Below are 18,959 nucleotides of genomic sequence, written 5' to 3' on the forward strand. Positions count from 1 at the left end.
ACAACCTCGAGATCCTTGAATTGACTTTGGGCTACACTAAACATTATTTTATCACAACTTGCATGAGATATTAGAATGAATCATAAAAACACTTGGTAAACTACTTAGTAGTTAATATTTCAATTAATATTGCTTGGGGCTCATAGGAATGCACTTCACTGCCAGTATAGGTTGAACCAAATGAGTAGTTGCTTCCATTTCTTCCTTTAACTAAGTTATGACCATAAAGGATAGAGTATCCTTAGAAAAGAAATAGCTCATAAAGGATAGAGTATCCTTTAACTAAGTTATGACCATGTACTTCCTTTATAGGTTGAACCAAATGAATAAGCATAAAGCTTGACCAGTCCACATAAGGTTGATTTCTTCTTTCTTTGGCTTTGTTAATCTAATATCAAGAAGATTGATTTCTTCTTTCTTTGGCTTTGTTCATCTAATATCAATAATATTATGATCCATAATCAATTTCCATTCAATCATATAGCGTACTGAATAAAAACTAACCCGATAAAAGCCTAACATGTGTAGCCTTTCTTGACATGCCTTTCTTGAAAGCCTGACAGCTTGCGCGACTTTTAGTCAATGAAATTTGTGTTAGACCAATGAAATTTGAGTGAATGAAATGGGTGATTGAATTTGCGTCACTCGTTTGCAGATCATGGTTAGGACCAGAGGATTAGGTTGTGCCTTAGGTCAGGTTACTGGCAGAGGTATCGGCAGAGGAGATCGTGATGATTCCGATGATGCTCCACAGCGTTGACGGCCTACTGCATCCGCACGGAGGCAGCGAGTCGCTGTGATTGCGGATCACGTCAATGAGCCAGTCATCCCTATGCCGGATGTTCAGGATGACCCGATGGAGGCACCAACTGCTGTAGAGGACATTCCTGCGGACACACGCGCAGAGCCTGCTGAGGATGCGCATGAGGGATTTCTGGGTGGTACGAGCGACCCATCCGTCTTGACCCAGTATGCGGATCACGTTGCTTGCAGCGTATGGACGGGAGAGGTATCTATACTATTTATTTTTAGTTACTTGTAAATTATACTTTATGATTGAAATTAGTTTTTCTTTAAATGATAATTTTAACGAATTTTGCGTTCCTTTATACTTCAATTCAGGAACGTCCTGAATTGAAGCTATCCTCTCATGGGAGGAAGGTCCACAGTTTAGGCAGGCTTGTCCCTGCCATTGAGGGACTTATTGCTGGTACATGACTAAGTCCTCTGATCGCGTGTTCGGTAGACACTGGCGATCGGGGACTTTTGTCCGCGTTTGTGGAGCGGTGGCACCGGGAGACGTTTAGTTTCCATCTCCTGGTGGGAGAGCTCACCATCACATTGGACGACGTCTCCTTTCTTCTTCATCTTCCCGTTATTGGCGACTTACACGCATTTGAGCCCTTGCACGGGGACGATGCAGTTCAGATGCTGGTGGACTTGTTGATGGTCTCTCCAGAGTCTGCTAGGACTGAGACAGTCCAGTGTCGCGGACCGTACGTACGCCTGCAATGGGTACGTGATATATATCAGCGCCGATGCCAGGCAGGTCATTGGACAGCTGCGGCTTGTGCATATCTTCATCACCTACTGGGTTGCACTCTGTTTGCTAACAAGAGTGCAACCAATGTCCATGTTGTCTACTTGGAGGCCCTTCGTGACCTCAGTATGACAGAGATGTACGCCTGGGGAGTGGCTGCTCTGGTTCATATGTACGACCAGCTGAACGATGCATCTGTGAGCCACAGTCGACAGCTTGGCGGTTACATCACACTGCTGTAGGTAACAAATATGTTTTTCATTCATTCAGGCTAAACAATGTTCAAATTTAATTTTTGTTACACTTTCATTATTAATGTTTATAATTTTAATGTTACATCTGTAGTGCTGGATTTACGAGCACTTTCCCTCGGTCGCGGAGTCCACCGCTGATCAAGACTACGACGAGGCTTCTCCGCTTGCGTGCAGGTGGATTGCGACAAAGAAGACCGTGAAGAGCATTCGCACGCCGTCGTACAGGGAGCGCTTGGACCGACTCCGGATTCCGGATGTCTGTTGGATCCCTTATGGGGAGCATCGGGAGGCAAATTTCCCAAAATGGTTCCCTTTTGCAAACTTATTCCCCAAATGGGGTCCTTTTGGAACAATTTCCGGCATGGTGCTCTTTTCTACGTGGGCTGCATGCATTTTGCATGCAAAACGCAAGTTCGAATGGCGACTTCGCGGGCATTAGACACGTGGAAGCCCAACCCGCCAATGCTGCTGGCGACTTCACGTGGAAGCTTGTCCCGCCAGCACTGCTGGCGACTTCACGGCTGTGCAGAAATCGCAGCTCTGACTGGCGATTTCCGAGGCTAGCAGCTAGGGGTTTAGGACGCAGTGCAGGACATGCAGGACGTGGGTGCAGGTGCTTTTTGACTTCTTGGGCTTAGGGGAGAGTTGCCAGTTGGTCTGGCGACTTAGGCCATGGAAATCGCCCATATCAATGGCGATTTGCACACTGCTGAGTGTAGACAAAGGATCAAGCTGATGTTTTGATGATGCCAAAGGATTACATGTTTCTCAAAGTTTTATTCAAGACAAAGAAATCAAAGATATTCAAGATGGATGATCAAGACAGTCTCTAGAGTCTTAAGAAGATTACATTAAATAGGAAGGGAATTCCAATTGAAGGAGCAAAAGGTTTGGCCAAGAAATTTAAGTTAAAAAAGTCTTTTTCAAGAGATTTACTCTCTGGTAATCGATTACCAGAGGATGTAATCGATTACCAGTGGCCAAAACTGATTTAAACAGCTATTAAAATTTGAATTCAAAATTTGCACTGTGTAATCGATTACACATATATGGTAATCGATTACCAGCAGTTGCTGAACGTTTTTAATTCAAATTTTAAAGCTTGTCATCGATTACACACATACTATAATCGATTACCAGAGGAGATTTTCAGAAAATATTCTCAATTGTCACATCTTTTCATTTGGTTCTTGAATGGCTATCAAAGGCCTATATATATGTGACTTGAGACACGAATTTGCTAAGAGTTTTTCAGAACAAAAAAAGGTCTTATCCTCTTAAAAAGAAAAATCGTTTTATCCTCTTACAAATTCCTTGGCCAAAACACTTGTGATTCAATAAGGAATTATTTGAGTGCTCAAATTGTTCAATCTATCTCTTTCAAGAGAGATTATTTCTTTTCTTCTTCTTTATTCTGAAAAAGAATTAAGAGATCGAGGGTCTCTTGTTGTAAAGAAATCTGAACACAAAGGAAGGATTGTCCTTGTGTGGTTCAGATCTTGTAATAGGCTTTTACAAGATAGTGGAACTCTCAAGTGGGTTGCTTGGGGACTGAACGTAGGCACAAGGGTGTGACCGAACCAGTATAAATGTGAGTTTGCAATCTCTCTTCCCTTAAACTCCTTTATTTATTATTTTTTTATATTCATATTCAAATTGCTCTATTTGAATCAATATTTAAGAAGTTCATTTTTAAGGGAATTTATAACTTGAATAGAAAGTGAAATAAAATTTTAATTGGGAAAATAGTTTGTGATATCTTAATTCAACCCCCCCTTCTTAAGATATTTGAGGCCACTTGTCCAACAAGTGGTATCAGAGCTTCATTCATGTATAAAGTTTAGAAGCTTCAAGAATTATGGTCTCATCAAATTACTTGTTTCCCGAGGGAAATTCTATAAATAGACCTCCCATCTTTAATGGAGTGGGTTACCCCTACTGGAAAACCCGCATGCAAATCTTTATAGAGGCAATAAATTTAAATATTTGGGAAGCCATAGAACAAGGACCTTATGTTCCCTCTATAGTGGCCGGAAGTGCAACAATAGAAAAACCTAGAGCAGATTGGACTGAGGAAGAAAGAAGATTAGTACAATATAATTTAAAGGCCAAAAATATTATTACATCTGCCCTAGTAATAGATGAATACTTTAGGGTTTCAAATTGTAAAAGTGCTAAGGATATGTGGGATACACTACAAGTAACACATGTTAAAAGATCTAGGATAAACACTTTAACTCGTGAATATGAACTGTTTAGGATGAACGTAAATGAAAGTATACAAGACATGCAAAAGAGATTCACACACATAGTTAATCATCTTGCATCTCTAGGAAAAACTTTTCAAAATGAAGATCTAGTAAATAAAGTTTTAAGATGTCTTAATAGAGAATGGCAACCAAAGGTAACAGCCATCACAGAATCTCAAGATTTGTCTAGTATGTCTCTTGCTACGTTATTTGGAAAATTGCAGGAGCATGAAATGGAATTATTAAGATTAAATCAACATGAAGAAACTGATAAGAAGAAGAAGGGAAACACTCTTAAAGCCTCATCAGCAATCCAAGAAGACAGTGATAAAGAAGATTCAATTGACTTGGATAATGATGAAGATATTAGTTTTTTTGTAAAAAGATTCAACAAGTTCCTGAGAGTCAAAGGAAATCAAAAGCGACCCAATTTTAAATCTAAAAGAAGGACAAAAACTTCATCCTCTACTCTAAAATGCTTTGAGTGCAATAAACCTGGACATCTGAGGGTTGATTGTCCCATCTTCAAGAAAAAGATGGAGAAGTCTGAAAAGAAGAATATTAATGAAAAGAAATTGAAGAAAGCATACATTACATGGGATGAAAACGATATGGAATCTTCTGAAGATTCAGAAAATGAAGAGATAAACCTCTGCCTTATGGCTAAAAGTTATGAAAGTGATGAAGAGGTAACATCTTCAAACAACTTATCTATTTCTTTTGATGAATTGCAAGATGCATTTGCTGATCTGCATAAAGAGTCAATTAAACTTGCAAAGTTAGTTTCATCTTCAAAGAAAACAATTTCAAATTTAGAAAATGAAATTTAAAAATTAAACAAAGAATTAGATCATCTTAGAAATGAAGTCTCAATTTCTAAACCAAATGAAAAAGTTCATATCTCTACTATTTCTGACAAGAAAATGTCAGATTCTTGTAGTTGTTGTGAAAAGTATGAAAACGAAATTAAAGAGTTGCAAAACTCACTTGCAAAACTTTCTTATAGTAAAAATAATTTAGATGTCATATTAGGAAAACAAAGACATGCCTCCAATAAGGCTGGACTAGGATATAAATCTGAAAAACAACAAAAAATTCATAAAAAATTCTCTACTTCCACACAAAAATATAATTCTAGTTCTATCACATGTTTTTACTGTGGAAGAAAAGGGCATGGCACATCTACATGCTATTTTAGAAGAAATTGTAACAATATTAAAATGATTTGGGTCCCAAAAGGATATGTTATTCATACTAACACACAATGACCCAATAAAGTTTGGGTACCTAAGTTACAACCTTGATTTTGTAGGAACCCTTGAGGAAAAAGTGGTACATAGATAGCGGATGCTCAAAACATATGACGGGAGACGAATCAAAATTCACGCATATCTCTCCCAAGAAAAGCGGACATGTAACTTATGGTGACAACAACAAAGGTAGAATTCTTGGAGTTGGAAAAATAGGTACAAATTCTTCAACCTCCATTGAAAATGTTCTACTTGTTGAAGGTCTTAAACATAGTCTGCTTAGTGTGAGTCAATTATGTGACAAGGGCTATCTGGTATCATTTGATTCTCAAAAGTGTGTCATTGAACATAATCATGATACGAATATAAAGCATATAGGGTTTAGAGTCAACAATGTTTACATGATAGACTTAAGTCAAAAACTAGATAATAATCAATGTTTTCTTAGTAAAGATGATGATCCATGGTTGTGGCATAAACAGATTGCACATATAAACATGGAACACTTAAATAGATTAGTATCAAAAGATTTAGTTGTTGGTTTGCCAAAACTAAGATTTGAAAAAGATAGGCTATGTGATGCATGTCAAAAGGGAAAACAAACTAGAGTTTCTTTCAAATCTAAAAACATTGTTTCAACTACTCAACCCTTACAATTACTACATATGGATTTGTTTGGTCCTTCCAGAATCATGAGTTTTGGAGGAAGTTACTATGCTCTTGTTATAGTTGATGATTATTCTAGATACACATGGACTCTTTTTATCACTCATAAGAATGATGCATTTCAAGCATTTAGAAAACTTGCAAAAATCATTCAAAATAAGAAAAATCTCAAGATTATATCTATTAGGAGTGATCATGGGGGTGAGTTTGAAAATAAAGAATTTGAATTATTTTGTGAAAAGCATGGGATTGAGCATAACTTTTCTGCACCAAGAACCCCTCAACAAAATGGTGTTGTTGAAAGGAAAAATAGATCTTTGGAAGAGATTGCTAGAACTTTATTAAATGATACTCCTCTTCCAAAATACTTTTGGGCTGAAGCCGTTAACACTGCATGCTACATTTTAAATAGGGCTTTAATAAGACCCATTTTAAAGAAAACTCCATATGAATTGTTCAATGGCAGAAAACCAAACATCTCACATCTTCATATCTTTGGTTGTAAATGTTTTGTATTGAATAATGGAAAAGATAACTTAGGAAAATTTGATGCTAAGTCAGATGAAGGTATTTTCCTTGGATATTCTCTGCATAGTAAAGCTTATAGAATATATAATAAAAGAACTATGACAATTGAAGAGTCTATACATGTTTCCTTTGATGAGTCTAATGCCATTCTTCCAAGGAAGAATTTTTTAGATGATATTTCAGATTCCTTAGAAGATACACATATTCATGGAAATGACTCTAAAGAAAAAGACGAAGGAAGCAATGAGGATTCTCAAGATAATGGAGTTAGAGCAAATAATGAACTTCCAAGAGAATGGAAAGCCTCAAGAGATCATCCCCTCGACAACATTATTGGTGATATATCAAAAGGGGTAACAACTAGACATTCTCTTAAAGATTTATGCAATAATATGGCTTTTATATCTATGATTGAACCTAAAAATATAAAAGAAACCATAGTAGATGATAACTAGATCATTGCCATGCAAGAAGAACTGAATCAATTTGAAAGAAACAATGTGTGAAAACTAGTAGAAAAACCTGAAAATTATCCTTTCATAGGAACAAAATGGGTTTTTAGAAATAAATTGGATGAACATGGTATAACTATTAGAAATAAGGCTAGGTTAGTAGCAAAAGGGTATAATCAAGAAGAGGGAATAGACTATGAAGAAACATATGCTCCAGTTGCAAGATTAGAAGCCATTAGAATGCTCTTAGCATATGCATCCATAATGAATTTTAAGCTCTATCAAATGGATGTTAAAAGTGCTTTTCAAAATGGCTTAATTCAAGAAGAAGTATATGTTGAACAACCCCCAGGTTTTGAAATCCTGGATAAACCAAATCATGTTTATAAATTGCAAAAGGCTCTTTATGGTTTGAAACAAGCCCCTAGGGCGTGGTATGAACGTTTAAGTAATTTTCTCCTAGAAAAAGAATTTTCTAGAGGAAAAGTGGATACCACATTGTTCATAAAGGGAAAGCATAATGATATTTTGTTGGTTCAAATATATGTTGATGATATAATTTTTGGATCTACTAATGATTCATTGTGCAAGGAGTTTTCCCTTGATATGCGAAGTGAATTTGAAATGTCAATGATGGGAGAACTAAAGTACTTCCTGGGATTACAAATCAAGCAAACTCAAGAAGGTATATTCATCAATCAAGCCAAGTACTGCAAGGAATTGATCAAAAGATTTGGGATGGAAAGTGCAAAACACATGGCTACACCGATGAGCACTAGTTGTTACTTAGATAAAGATGAATCCGGTCAGTCTATAGACATGAAACAGTATCGAGGTATGATCGGATCTCTTCTTTATTTATCTGCTAGTAGACCTGATATTATGTTTAGTATATGCATGTGTGCTAGGTTTCAATCCAACCCCAAACAATCACATTTGAGTGAAGTTAAGAGAATCATGAGATATTTATTAGGAACAATGAATTTAGGATTATGGTATCCTAAGAACTCAACATGTAACTTAATAGGATATTCTGATTCTGACTTTGCCGGATCTAAAACTGATAGAAAAAGCACAAGTGGAACTTGTCAATTCATTGGATCCGCTCTTGTCTCATGGCATAGTAAGAAACAAAACAATGTTGCTTTATCCACTACTGAAGCGGAATATATCTCTGCCAACAGTTGTTGTGCACAAATTTTATGGATGAAGCAACAATTATCTGATTATGGTATCCTTCTTAATCGAATACCTATTAGGTGTGATAACACTAGTGCCATAAATCTATCCAAAAACCCTGTACAACATTCTAGAACGAAACATATAGAAATTAGGCACCATTTTCTAAGAGACCATGTTCTAAAGGGAGATTGTTTGCTAGAGTTTGTTGATACAAAGAATCAGCTTGCTGATATCTTTACAAAACCTCTCCCAAAGGATATATTCTTTTCAATAAGAAGAGAATTAGGACTTTTAGACCTTAGTGATTTGGATAGATAAAGTTTATGATTGATTGATTGTGTTTTGATTAAGTATGATTAATTTGATTGATTGTGTTTTGTTTAAATTAGTTTACTTTTCTTGTTAGTATAATTAATTCTTAAGATAGGATAAGTTTTTTAGACTTAGAAATAAGTTTTCTTTTAGGAAAAGGCTATTGTTTTGTTCTGGTAATCGATTACATGAATACTGTAATCGATTACACTAGAACGGATGGCCTGTAATCGATTACAGTCTTCATGTAATTGATTACCAGTAGGCTGCCTCCCCCTGTAATCGATTACCATTACTTGTAATCGATTACAATGCGTCCTGGTCTATAAATACCACATTTTCAGAAACCCCTGCGCAACCTCTTCCCCCTTGTGACGTTCCTCAATTCCCAAACCTTCAAACCTTCTTATCTTACTCATTTCTTCATCAAATCGACTCTCGTAACTTGCAATCTTCTTCTTTTTCAATTTTCTTTTGATTTCACCTATTGAAATCTGCAAAAACTCTATCATATGGCAGATTCATCAAAGAAACGTAAGGGTTCATCCGCCTCCGCTTCGGCTTCAAGAGCTCATCGTTCCGGAGCCTCCAGCGCATTCACAGCACCAATTCCACCCTCCTTATCCTCTTCCACATTGTTTTCTTCCGAAGAACAGCAGAAATGGTATTCAAATCTTTTCTCATCTCGTTCCATTATCGACCCTAAGTTCATTGATATGGAATTCTTTTTTGCCGAAACCTTTGATTGCATTCAAGCATTTCAGAATTTAGGTCTCATACCTTTCATGTCATTACAATTGCCTATCTATCCTGAATTGGTTAAAGCCTTTTATTGTAATCTTGAAATTCAGGACAACACTTTGATTTCTAAGGTTTTTGGGATAAAAATGGTCATTGACCAATCCCTTTTCCATGACTTAACCCAATTGTCCAGTGACGGTTTACCATTTGAAGGTACATTGAATGACGATTAGAAATTTGATTTCTCTGCACATGATGCCCGCCAGTTGGTTTGCACCAACCATGCGGATATGACCGGACGCCTTCTTGCCGGTTCATTGGCTTTTGAAAGCCGCATCCTTCATTATCTTATTATGCGGATTTTGCTTCCACGATCTTCCAACCTTGCCCAGGTTTCTGAGGAAGATCTTGTTATCATGTGGGCCTTTCATACCGAGCGTCAACTTGACTGGGCACACTTAGTCAGATATCGCATGCATAAGGCATTGCAATTAAATGCTCCTTTGCCATATCCACACCTTGTTACTCTCTTTTTTCGCCATTTTCAAATTCCTCTTGATTCTGAACCTTATGTTCCAATCAAGAGATCTTTTTTAATTGGTGCTGCTGTGATTGCTTCTTTTGGTTACCGCAAAGAGCATGATGGCTCTTGGGTCAAAAAGGGTGCTCAACCCGCTGATGATGAAGGCAACCTACCAACTGAAGATAGTTCCTCTCTTCTTCGAAAGCTTCTGGACAAGTTCGATGGTCTTCAGGCTTTTGTTGGTGACAAGTTTGATGCCATGGAATTGCAAGTCGACATGCGGTTCGATGCCATGGAATCAAGGATCACCAAAGTTGAAGAAGATGTCTCCTTCATCCGTACTTGCTTTGATCCACCACCACCACCTCCATCATCCTCTTAGCTTATTTGTTATTATTATGACTAAGTATTATTAGTGATTAAGTATTATCAGTACTTTGTTTTATCGCCGTGTATTTGGCTTTTTGTTGCTCTAGTTCTCGTAATCTTGCACTATTATTATATTTCTCGACTTTGTTTTGGTTGATTATGACAATGTATGCATTTATTTTGGTCTAATGTTTGGCTCTGTTTGGATATTGATAGTGTTTGCTTAGTTCTTTTTTATGTTGCCAAAGGGGGAGAGAACTTGAGAGAGAACTTGGGTTAGAAATCAATTAAAATCATTAAAGTTAGGCATACATGACAAAAGATAGGGGGAGTAAGGGCTGTGTGAACGTGCTATCATCTTGTATATAGCTTGTCTTGATTTCAGGATTGTCATCATCAAAAAGGGGGAGATTGTAGACAAAGGATCAAGCTGATGTTTTGATGATGCCAAAGGATTACATGTTTCTCAAAGTTTTATTCAAGACAAAGAAATCAAAGATATTCAAGATGGATGATCAAGACAGTCTCTAGAGTCTTAAGAAGATTACATTAAATAGGAAGGGAATTCCAATTGAAGGAGCAAAAGGTTTGGCCAAGAAATTTAAGTTAAAAAAGTCTTTTTCAAGAGATTTACTCTCTGGTAATTGATTACCACAGGATGTAATCGATTACCAGTGGCCAAAACTGATTTACAACAGCTATTAAAATTTGAATTCAAAATTTGCACTGTGTAATCGATTACACATATATGGTAATCGATTACCAGCAGTTGCTGAACGTTTTTAATTCAAATTTTAAAGCTTGTCATCGATTACACACATACTGTAATCGATTACCAGAGGAGATTTTCAGAAAATATTCTCAATTGTCACATCTTTTCATTTGGTTCTTGAATGGCTATCAAAGGCCTATATATATGTGACTTGAGACACGAATTTGCTAAGAGTTTTTCAGAACAAAAAAAGGTCTTATCCTCTTAAAAAGAAAAATCGTTTTATCCTCTTACAAATTCCTTGGCCAAAACACTTGTGATTCAATAAGGAATTATTTGAGTGCTCAAATTGTTCAATCTATCTCTTTCAAGAGAGATTACTTCTTTTCTTCTTCTTTATTCTGAAAAAGAATTAAGAGACCGAGGGTCTCTTGTTGTAAAGAAATCTGAACACAAAGGAAGGGTTGTCCTTGTGTGGTTCAGATCTTGTAATAGGCTTTTACAAGATAGTGGAACTCTTAAGCGAGTTGCTTGGGGACTGGACGTAGGCACAAGGGTGTGACCGAACCAGTATAAATTTGAGTTTGCAATCTCTCTTCCCTTAAACTCCTTTATTTATTATTGTTTTATATTCATATTCAAATTGCTCTATTTGAATCAATATTTAAGAAGTTCATTTTTAAGGGAATTTATAACTTGAATAGAAAGTGAAATAAAATTTTAATTGGGAAAATAGTTTGTGATATCTTAATTCAACCCCCCCTTCTTAAGATATCTGAGGCCACTTGTCCAACACTGAGGACATGGAAATCGCCCATATCAATGGCGATTTGCACACTGCTGAGGCCTTTATATACGTCCTCAGTGTTTATAAAACTTACCATTTCAATGATTTGCTTCCAGTTTCAGTGCATGTTCTTGAGAAGTTTTCAAAATCGTCAAAATTTGCCTCGTTGTTTAAATTGATCAATCTTCAAAGTTTTATTGAAGGTTTGAAAGTCCCAACCAAGCAACTGTTAGCATCAAATATTTTGTTGAATTAATTTTTTTATAAATTAGTTTTATATGTCATATGCCTATTGGTTTGTGTTGAAACTTTGTGTATGAGTTTAAGTAAATTGATCAATATTATGTATGTTAAAAATTTGTGTATGTAAAATAAATTTTTTTTTATCAATATTCTCTATGTTAAAAATTTGTGTATGTAAAATAATTTTTTTATCAATATTCTCTATGTTAAAAATTTGTGTATGTAAAATAAAATGATTTTTTTTTTTATCAATATTGTCTATGTTAAAAATTTGTGTATGGGTTCAAATAAATTTGTTTTATATGTCATATTGTGTATGGGTTCAAGTGTATGTAAAACCCAAAATTTTATGTCATCATTTTTATTTCAAGAAAATATTTGGAGTGCGGAAAAAATATTTTAACTTTTAACTTAATACTGTACTTTTTAATTAGGTTAGTGTTGATGCTTTGTTAGTGTGTTAAAAATTATTGAATATTATACTTTTAACTGTGTTTAAAATAAAAAATATTTATAGCATCATATTTATTTGAAGTAAGTATTTTGAGTGTAATTTTTTTTTAATATGAAGTTGTAGTAATTTTTTAATTAGATTAGGTTTATGTTTATGGTTTGTTGGTGTGTGTTAAAAATTTATAAGCGTTGAAGTTGAATGGTGTTTAAAATAAATTTTTTTTTTCATTATATTTATTTATAGTAAGTATGTTAGTGCAGAAAAAAATTCAATATGAAGTATGATGTATTTTATTTTGTCTTTAAAATTAGTATCTTGAAATGGTTAATTAAATTTTTTTAAAACAAAAATTGAATGTGAAGTTCCAATAAAGGAACCTTTTGTGATTACATTTTATTAGTTAGGATTTAAAGTTTTATAAAATTGTTTGTCTTATTTAAGTGTGTTGACGTTAAATTTATTTAAAGTTAATAATTTTGATTACATCTTGATTAGTTTAAAATTACTACATTGAAATGGTTAATGTTTTTAAAGTGTCTTAATGTGAAATTGATTTGAAGTGAAATATTTTTTTAAAATAAAGTTTTATTTTGAAGTTCTAGCAAATTTTTTTTGTCATACCCATTTTATAAATTATTTGACGTGTTAAAATATTGTTTTTGTAGGTACACGATGAATTCAGTTATAACAGTATTGTATTTCAATGGAAGGGTATATGAAGATAATGATGGTGTAATATTTGAAGGCAGTAAAAAAGCCATTCAAATTAAACGTGGAATTAGTTTCAATGCTTTAAAGAAAAAAAATTGGAGATAAGGTAAAGTTACAAAATAATGAAATTATTTCTGCTATCAGTTGTAGATTTTTAGTGTCAAGAAAATATATTGCCTTGCAGATTTGTGATGACGAAGACGTTGAAACGATGTTGGAAAGTTTTAAACAACAAGGACAAATGTCAGTTCTGGAATTGTACATAGAAAAGGATGTGGTTGGTGGTTCAATGTTTCATTCTGCAAATTCGCTTACATCATGTGGAAATTATTTATCTAATGATGAGACACAACCGACAACAAATATGAGCAATTTACATATTGACGAAGATGATGATGATGATGATTATCTTGTGTCTAACTCATACGTTGAAGAGTCTTTAGACGAAGATGACAGTGTTGACGGTATATCTGATACTGACGATGAAGTCACCAACATTCCTCAACCAGTAAGGATTGTTCACCCAGCAGAAGGTATAATTTGCTGTACAAAATAATTAGACAATACATTTATTATTTGATGGAAATTCTATTTAATGCTAAATAAGTATGATTTGAATTTTAATTTTGAACTATTAGGTGCACAACGAATTGAAAATCCATTTTGGAATCATGCTTTGCATTATAACAATATCAACTGGAGTTATCCTGATGAGGAGGACATTTGCGGTTTGGAGATGTCGTCGACCTTTAATATTGGCCAAGAATTATATGTTGGCATGGAATTTGATAGTAAAGATGCAGTCAAAAATGCAGTCAAACAATATGTTATGAAGGTGCATCAAAGTTTCAAAGTTGTTGAAAGCAAATCGAACAAGTATGTGGTTTGTTGCTTGAATTAAAGTGCAGAGTGTCCTTGCCCTTTCTATATGAGGGCAATTTTATCTTAAAAAATAGATACGTGGAAAGTCACACAATGGGGTGGACCACACACATGTCTGAATATGACCATCACACAAGATCACAAGAAACTTGATTCTGATTTAATCGCTACTTGTGTAGTAGGTACGTATTTTATGTTCATATTATGTTAATTTTTTGTTAATTGTCATTTAAATTTTGTTATGTTATTGACAGGCATGATCAGAGAAGATCTATCAATAAAAATTTCTTTGATTCAAGAGAGGATTAACAGTGAATTTGCCTACAAGGTGTCATACAAAAAAGCTTGGTTGGCGAAACAAAAAGCCATTGCAATTGAATATGGCGATTGGAATGAGTCATATGCGAAACTTGGATCGTGGCTAACACACATGCAAAATCATTCTCCTGGATCACATTTTCAAATACTACATGACGATTTTTGGACTTTTGGCCAATGTAAAGAGGCTTTCAAGTACTGTAAGCCAATCATACAAGTTGACGGGACACATTTGTATGGAAAATACCGTGGGACCCTCTTAATGGCCACATCACAAGATGGAAATGGTGGTGTCCTTCCTCTAGCATTCGTAGTGGTCGAAGGTGAGACATTGACAGTGTGGTCATGGTTTTTGGCACACTTGCGTGAACACGTCACAGATAAAAATGGTATTTGTCTGATATCTGATCGACACGCGAGTATAAAGTCCGCTGTCACTAACGAAGCACTTCGTTGGCAACCTCCCCACGATTATCATGTCTACTGCGTGCGACACATAGCAAGCAACTTCAATCGGAAATTCAATAATGCCAAACAAAAAGAAATGTTGAAGAAATTGGGTAAGATTTCATATTTCATGGTCACGTTTATTTAACTTTGATATATACTTAAAATTGTTATTCATAACTAAGTTTATGCAGCCTACACTCCTTGCAAGCACATTTTTTATCAAAATCTAGAAAAATTTCGTGAACTGAGTCATAGCAACATGGATTGATCGCATTTCAAAAGAAAAATGGACGATGACTTATGATAGAGAAGGACATCGATATGGCCACATGACAACCAACCTCTCGGAATGTATCAATAAGGTTTTGAAGGATTGCCGCAACATTCCCATAACAGCGTTGGTCAAATCAACGTATAGTAGGTGTCGAAAATACTTTGTTGAGCGTGGCCGCCAAGCCCAAAGACAATTAAATGAAGGACAAGTATATTGTTCAAAGCTTGTTAAAGAACTTAGAAAAAATCTAGAACAAGCTTGTTCGCACATCGTTCGTGTGTATGATATCCAGTCCACAAGGTTTGAAGTTGAGGAGACCTTCAATCCTATTACGCAACGTGGCGGGCAAAAGTGGGCAGTTAACTTGAATGGTCATTATTGTCAATGCGGAAGGTATTATGCGCTTCACTATCCATGTTCACACATTATTGCAGCTTGTGGTTACGTGAGCATGAACTACTACCAATATATAGATGTTGTTTACATAAATGAACACATCTTAAAAGCTTACTCCGCACAATGGTGGCCTCTTGGGAATGAAGCGGCTATTCCTCCTTCTAGTGACGCATGGACACTTATCCCTGACCTAACTACAATTCGTGCGAAAGGTCGGCCAAAATCAACAAGGATAATGAATAAGATGGATTGGGACAAACCATCTGAGCACCGACAAAAATGTAGTAGATGTGGAGCTGACGGGCATAACAGGCGTCGCTGTCCAATGCAATCTGAGCATGGGAGTTGTTCAAATCATTGATTTATGTATGTTAGTGAAGTGACTTGTATTTGTTTAAGTTCTCTTAAATGTATTGAATTTGTCGGGTTGAATGAATTTGTTAGTTAATAACATTACTTATTTTGGTTTGTGCACATTACTTATTTTGGTTTGTATACATTACTTATTTGTGGGGTTCAATGAATTCATTAGTAAAAAAGACAACCATAAACCCTAACCCTAAACCCTAAAACTAGCCCCAAACCCAAGACACTCTCTCTTAAACCCTAACCCCTAAACTGTAAACCCCAAACCCTAACCCATAATCCTAAATCGTAAACCCTAAGAACTAAACCTAACCCTAATCCTAAACCCTAAATCGTGAACCCCACAAAGTAATCGTAAACTGTGCACCCTAAAGACTAAACCTAAACCCTAAACCATAAATCCTAAACCCTAAGCGCTAACTATTACCACTAACCCAAAACCCTAATCATTAAACCCTAACCCATATAACCTAAACCACAAACCCTAAACCTAAACCATAAACACTAAACCCCAACCCCTAAGCAATAAACCTTACCCCTAACCCTAAATCGTGAACCCTAACCCCTAACCCTAAACCCTAACCACAAACCCTAAACCTATATCCTAAACCCCAAACCCCAAGCCCTAAACCTATATCCTAAACCCCAAACCCCAAGCCCTAAACCTTACCATTATCCCCTAAACACTAAACCCTAACCCTAAATCATACACCTAAACCCTAAACCATAACACGTCAACCCTAAACATAGGTAGAGTGAAAGTGGGGAGTCCAATGCTTTAGTTAAGGGTATTCAAATTGATACTAAAGGAGAACTATCTACAATGATGAAGTATGGACTTTGTCAATGTGGAGTATCTGCACATATGGCGTTGGTGTTCGGCTTTAGTAAGTAAAACTACTTAATTTTTGTTAGTGTACTTTAGTTTTATTTTAAACCTTTCTTGACTACACGTTTGGCTTTTCTAGAACGAATTTGATAATTCTCTGCTTCATTTTTTCCCTCCAGTTGTTCCAATTTGTCAATAAATTTGTATGACCATCGAGGAACTTTTTTACGGATTTCGTTTATTCTAATACACTTTGTTCTATTTCCATTTACTATTGTTTTTTCGTTCGAATCAGTTCTAATTGCATCAAATAATATTTTTATTATTTGTTTTATTTGTTCTTCATAATTTCTTTTTATTATTATAGTCTCATGCGCCACATAAACTGTATACATTAGTAATAAAAATTGATGATAAAAAATAAAAAATATAAAAATGTAAATGAATAAAATACATAAAATTAATATTAATTTATTTTCTATTTTATCTTTTAGACCTATTTACATTCATTTTATTAAATAAAATAATCTCATAAAGACAATATGTATTTGTTATGGAAACTTGCTAGTTTCGACCTCTCACAAATCACAAGTCACAATTCACAAGCCAAGTCATACCCTCTTGTGTCTTGACCATTGACCAAAACCCCAAACCCCAAACCCTCAACCCTAAACCTAAACCCTAAACCCCAACCCCAAAACCGTACACCCTAAACCATAAACCCTAAACCTAAACCCTAAACCCCAAACCCCAAACCCTAAACCCTAAACATAAACACTAAACCCTAAACCTAAACCCTAACCCTAAACCCTAAACCACAAACCCTAAACCACACACCATAAACCCTAAACCCCAAACCTCAAACCATGAACCCTAAACCCTAAACCGTTACTGCTACCCCTGACTCATATACCCTAAATCCTAATATACATTTTTTTTAACTGTACATCGTTAGTTAGTACCAACAGTTACATTCGTTAATATACATTTTTTTAAACTGTACATTGTTAGTTAGTACCAATAGTTAGATGCTCGACAAAAAGTGTACACATTACTAAACCTTAATAAATATGATACCATACATTAAGTGTCAAAGTCAAATCACAAACATAAAACAACAAATATAAGCAGAGACATTAAAATCATTCATTATCATGTCCGTGGTGACGTGAGGATGTGCCACATGGTCGATCCCATCTTCGCGCTTGACGATCAGGATTTCTTCTGCCACGATGCCTCGCCGCTTGTACTACCTCAGTCTCAGCAGAGAACTCATGACGCAAATCAACACCTAATAAGTCACCCATATCAGGTATTGCTCCGGGTACATTCCATTGCGGAGCTAATGGGGTGTCAGGTGTGGCCATTGGGGCATCATGTTGCTGTGTAGGAGTCATAGTCAGCCATGAAAAATGAGGATGTGTTTCCGCAACACCACCAAACTAATGTGAGCTTGCAGACATATCAGTGTGATGACCTTGGAACGGATACTGATACATCTGTGAAGGATACTCCGCAAATGTTGGTGGCGTGTAATACATTCCATGGCCACGCTCCTCAATTTGTTTGTCATATTCTTGCGCTTCCACAACCTCCCTTCATCTGTCAAAATCGTGAGTTTCAACACTTGACTGAAGCATGTGAAACTGCTGCGGTGGGAATCGACGCTCTGATGTTGGACCATGTGCCGCCGGCTCAGTGATTCTCTCTTGCTCTTCCGATAAAATCGTGATCTTCTCCACATAAGACACAAGATCATCAACTGTCCATGTGTTCCTCCCTTGCGGTGACACCATATATTGTAATGTCTCCACAACTTCAGCCTGCAATTATTAGGGTTCACACATTAATTCCCATGCTTTAAAAAATAAATTGAAGTGAAAAATTGAAAAAATAATTAATATTAATGTAGCTGTGTTAGCATTGTTTGGGTCGACAAACATCTTTGTTTTTCGCCTATACCACACCATGTAGTCGGAGTTAAAACTCAATAGGCCCTCCCGTCGAGGATACACATCGACCCTAAACTCAGCTCGATTATTCCATTGACTGATAATTGGGGCCAACAGCTGGAACCAATTTTCAGATTGTTTGCCTTTCAGCGTTAGCCCATGGATATTTAGTGGTTGCGAAGGACACTCGGGAATAGGTTGTTGCATTCCAAATTGTCGCAACACTCTATCGGGTTGGTGCCACTCAACAACATGGAAACAAATTAGTGGCACCACCGCGCACCACGCTACGCTACCAACCAAACATATCGGAGGCAACGAGGACATAACAGTTGTTGTGTAAGGCTCCCACAGAAACTGCATACAATAACAAAGTTGTTAATTTTCACTTAAACATGACATTGTATTAATTGTTTAATGAATTCATTACGATCTTTTTACCTCATGTCGTTTCATGATATCCAACTTGCGATGAAATACAATCAGATCATCATTCCCAATATGCTGATTTCCACATCG

The 18,959-nt window shown here is 35.9% G+C and overlaps 1 protein-coding gene across 1 annotated transcript; it reads left to right on the forward strand.

The window, feature by feature from the left end:
• The first annotated feature begins 832 nt into the window (after positions 1 to 832).
• On the forward strand, positions 833 to 2,233 carry LOC114417469. Its single transcript, XM_028382880.1, has 4 exons — positions 833 to 1,009; positions 1,123 to 1,210; positions 1,247 to 1,515; positions 1,886 to 2,233. The coding sequence occupies exons 1-4, from the start codon at positions 833 to 835 to the stop codon at positions 2,231 to 2,233; spliced, it is 882 nt and encodes a 293-aa protein (XP_028238681.1).
• The last annotated feature ends 16,726 nt before the right edge of the window (positions 2,234 to 18,959 follow it).

Source organism: Glycine soja, chromosome 1, assembly GCF_004193775.1.
Source record: "Glycine soja cultivar W05 chromosome 1, ASM419377v2, whole genome shotgun sequence".
NCBI classification, from domain to species: Eukaryota; Viridiplantae; Streptophyta; class Magnoliopsida; order Fabales; family Fabaceae; genus Glycine; species Glycine soja.

Coding starts and splice junctions, on each gene's coding strand:
- LOC114417469 (XM_028382880.1), top strand. CDS start 833: ATGCCGGATGTTCAGGATGACCCGATGGAGGCACCAACTGCTGTAGAG. Junction 1,010..1,122: donor GCAGCGTATGGACGGGAGAG/GTATCTATACTA, acceptor ACTTCAATTCAG/GAACGTCCTGAATTGAAGCT. Junction 1,516..1,885: donor CGTACGTACGCCTGCAATGG/GTACGTGATATA, acceptor TTACATCTGTAG/TGCTGGATTTACGAGCACTT.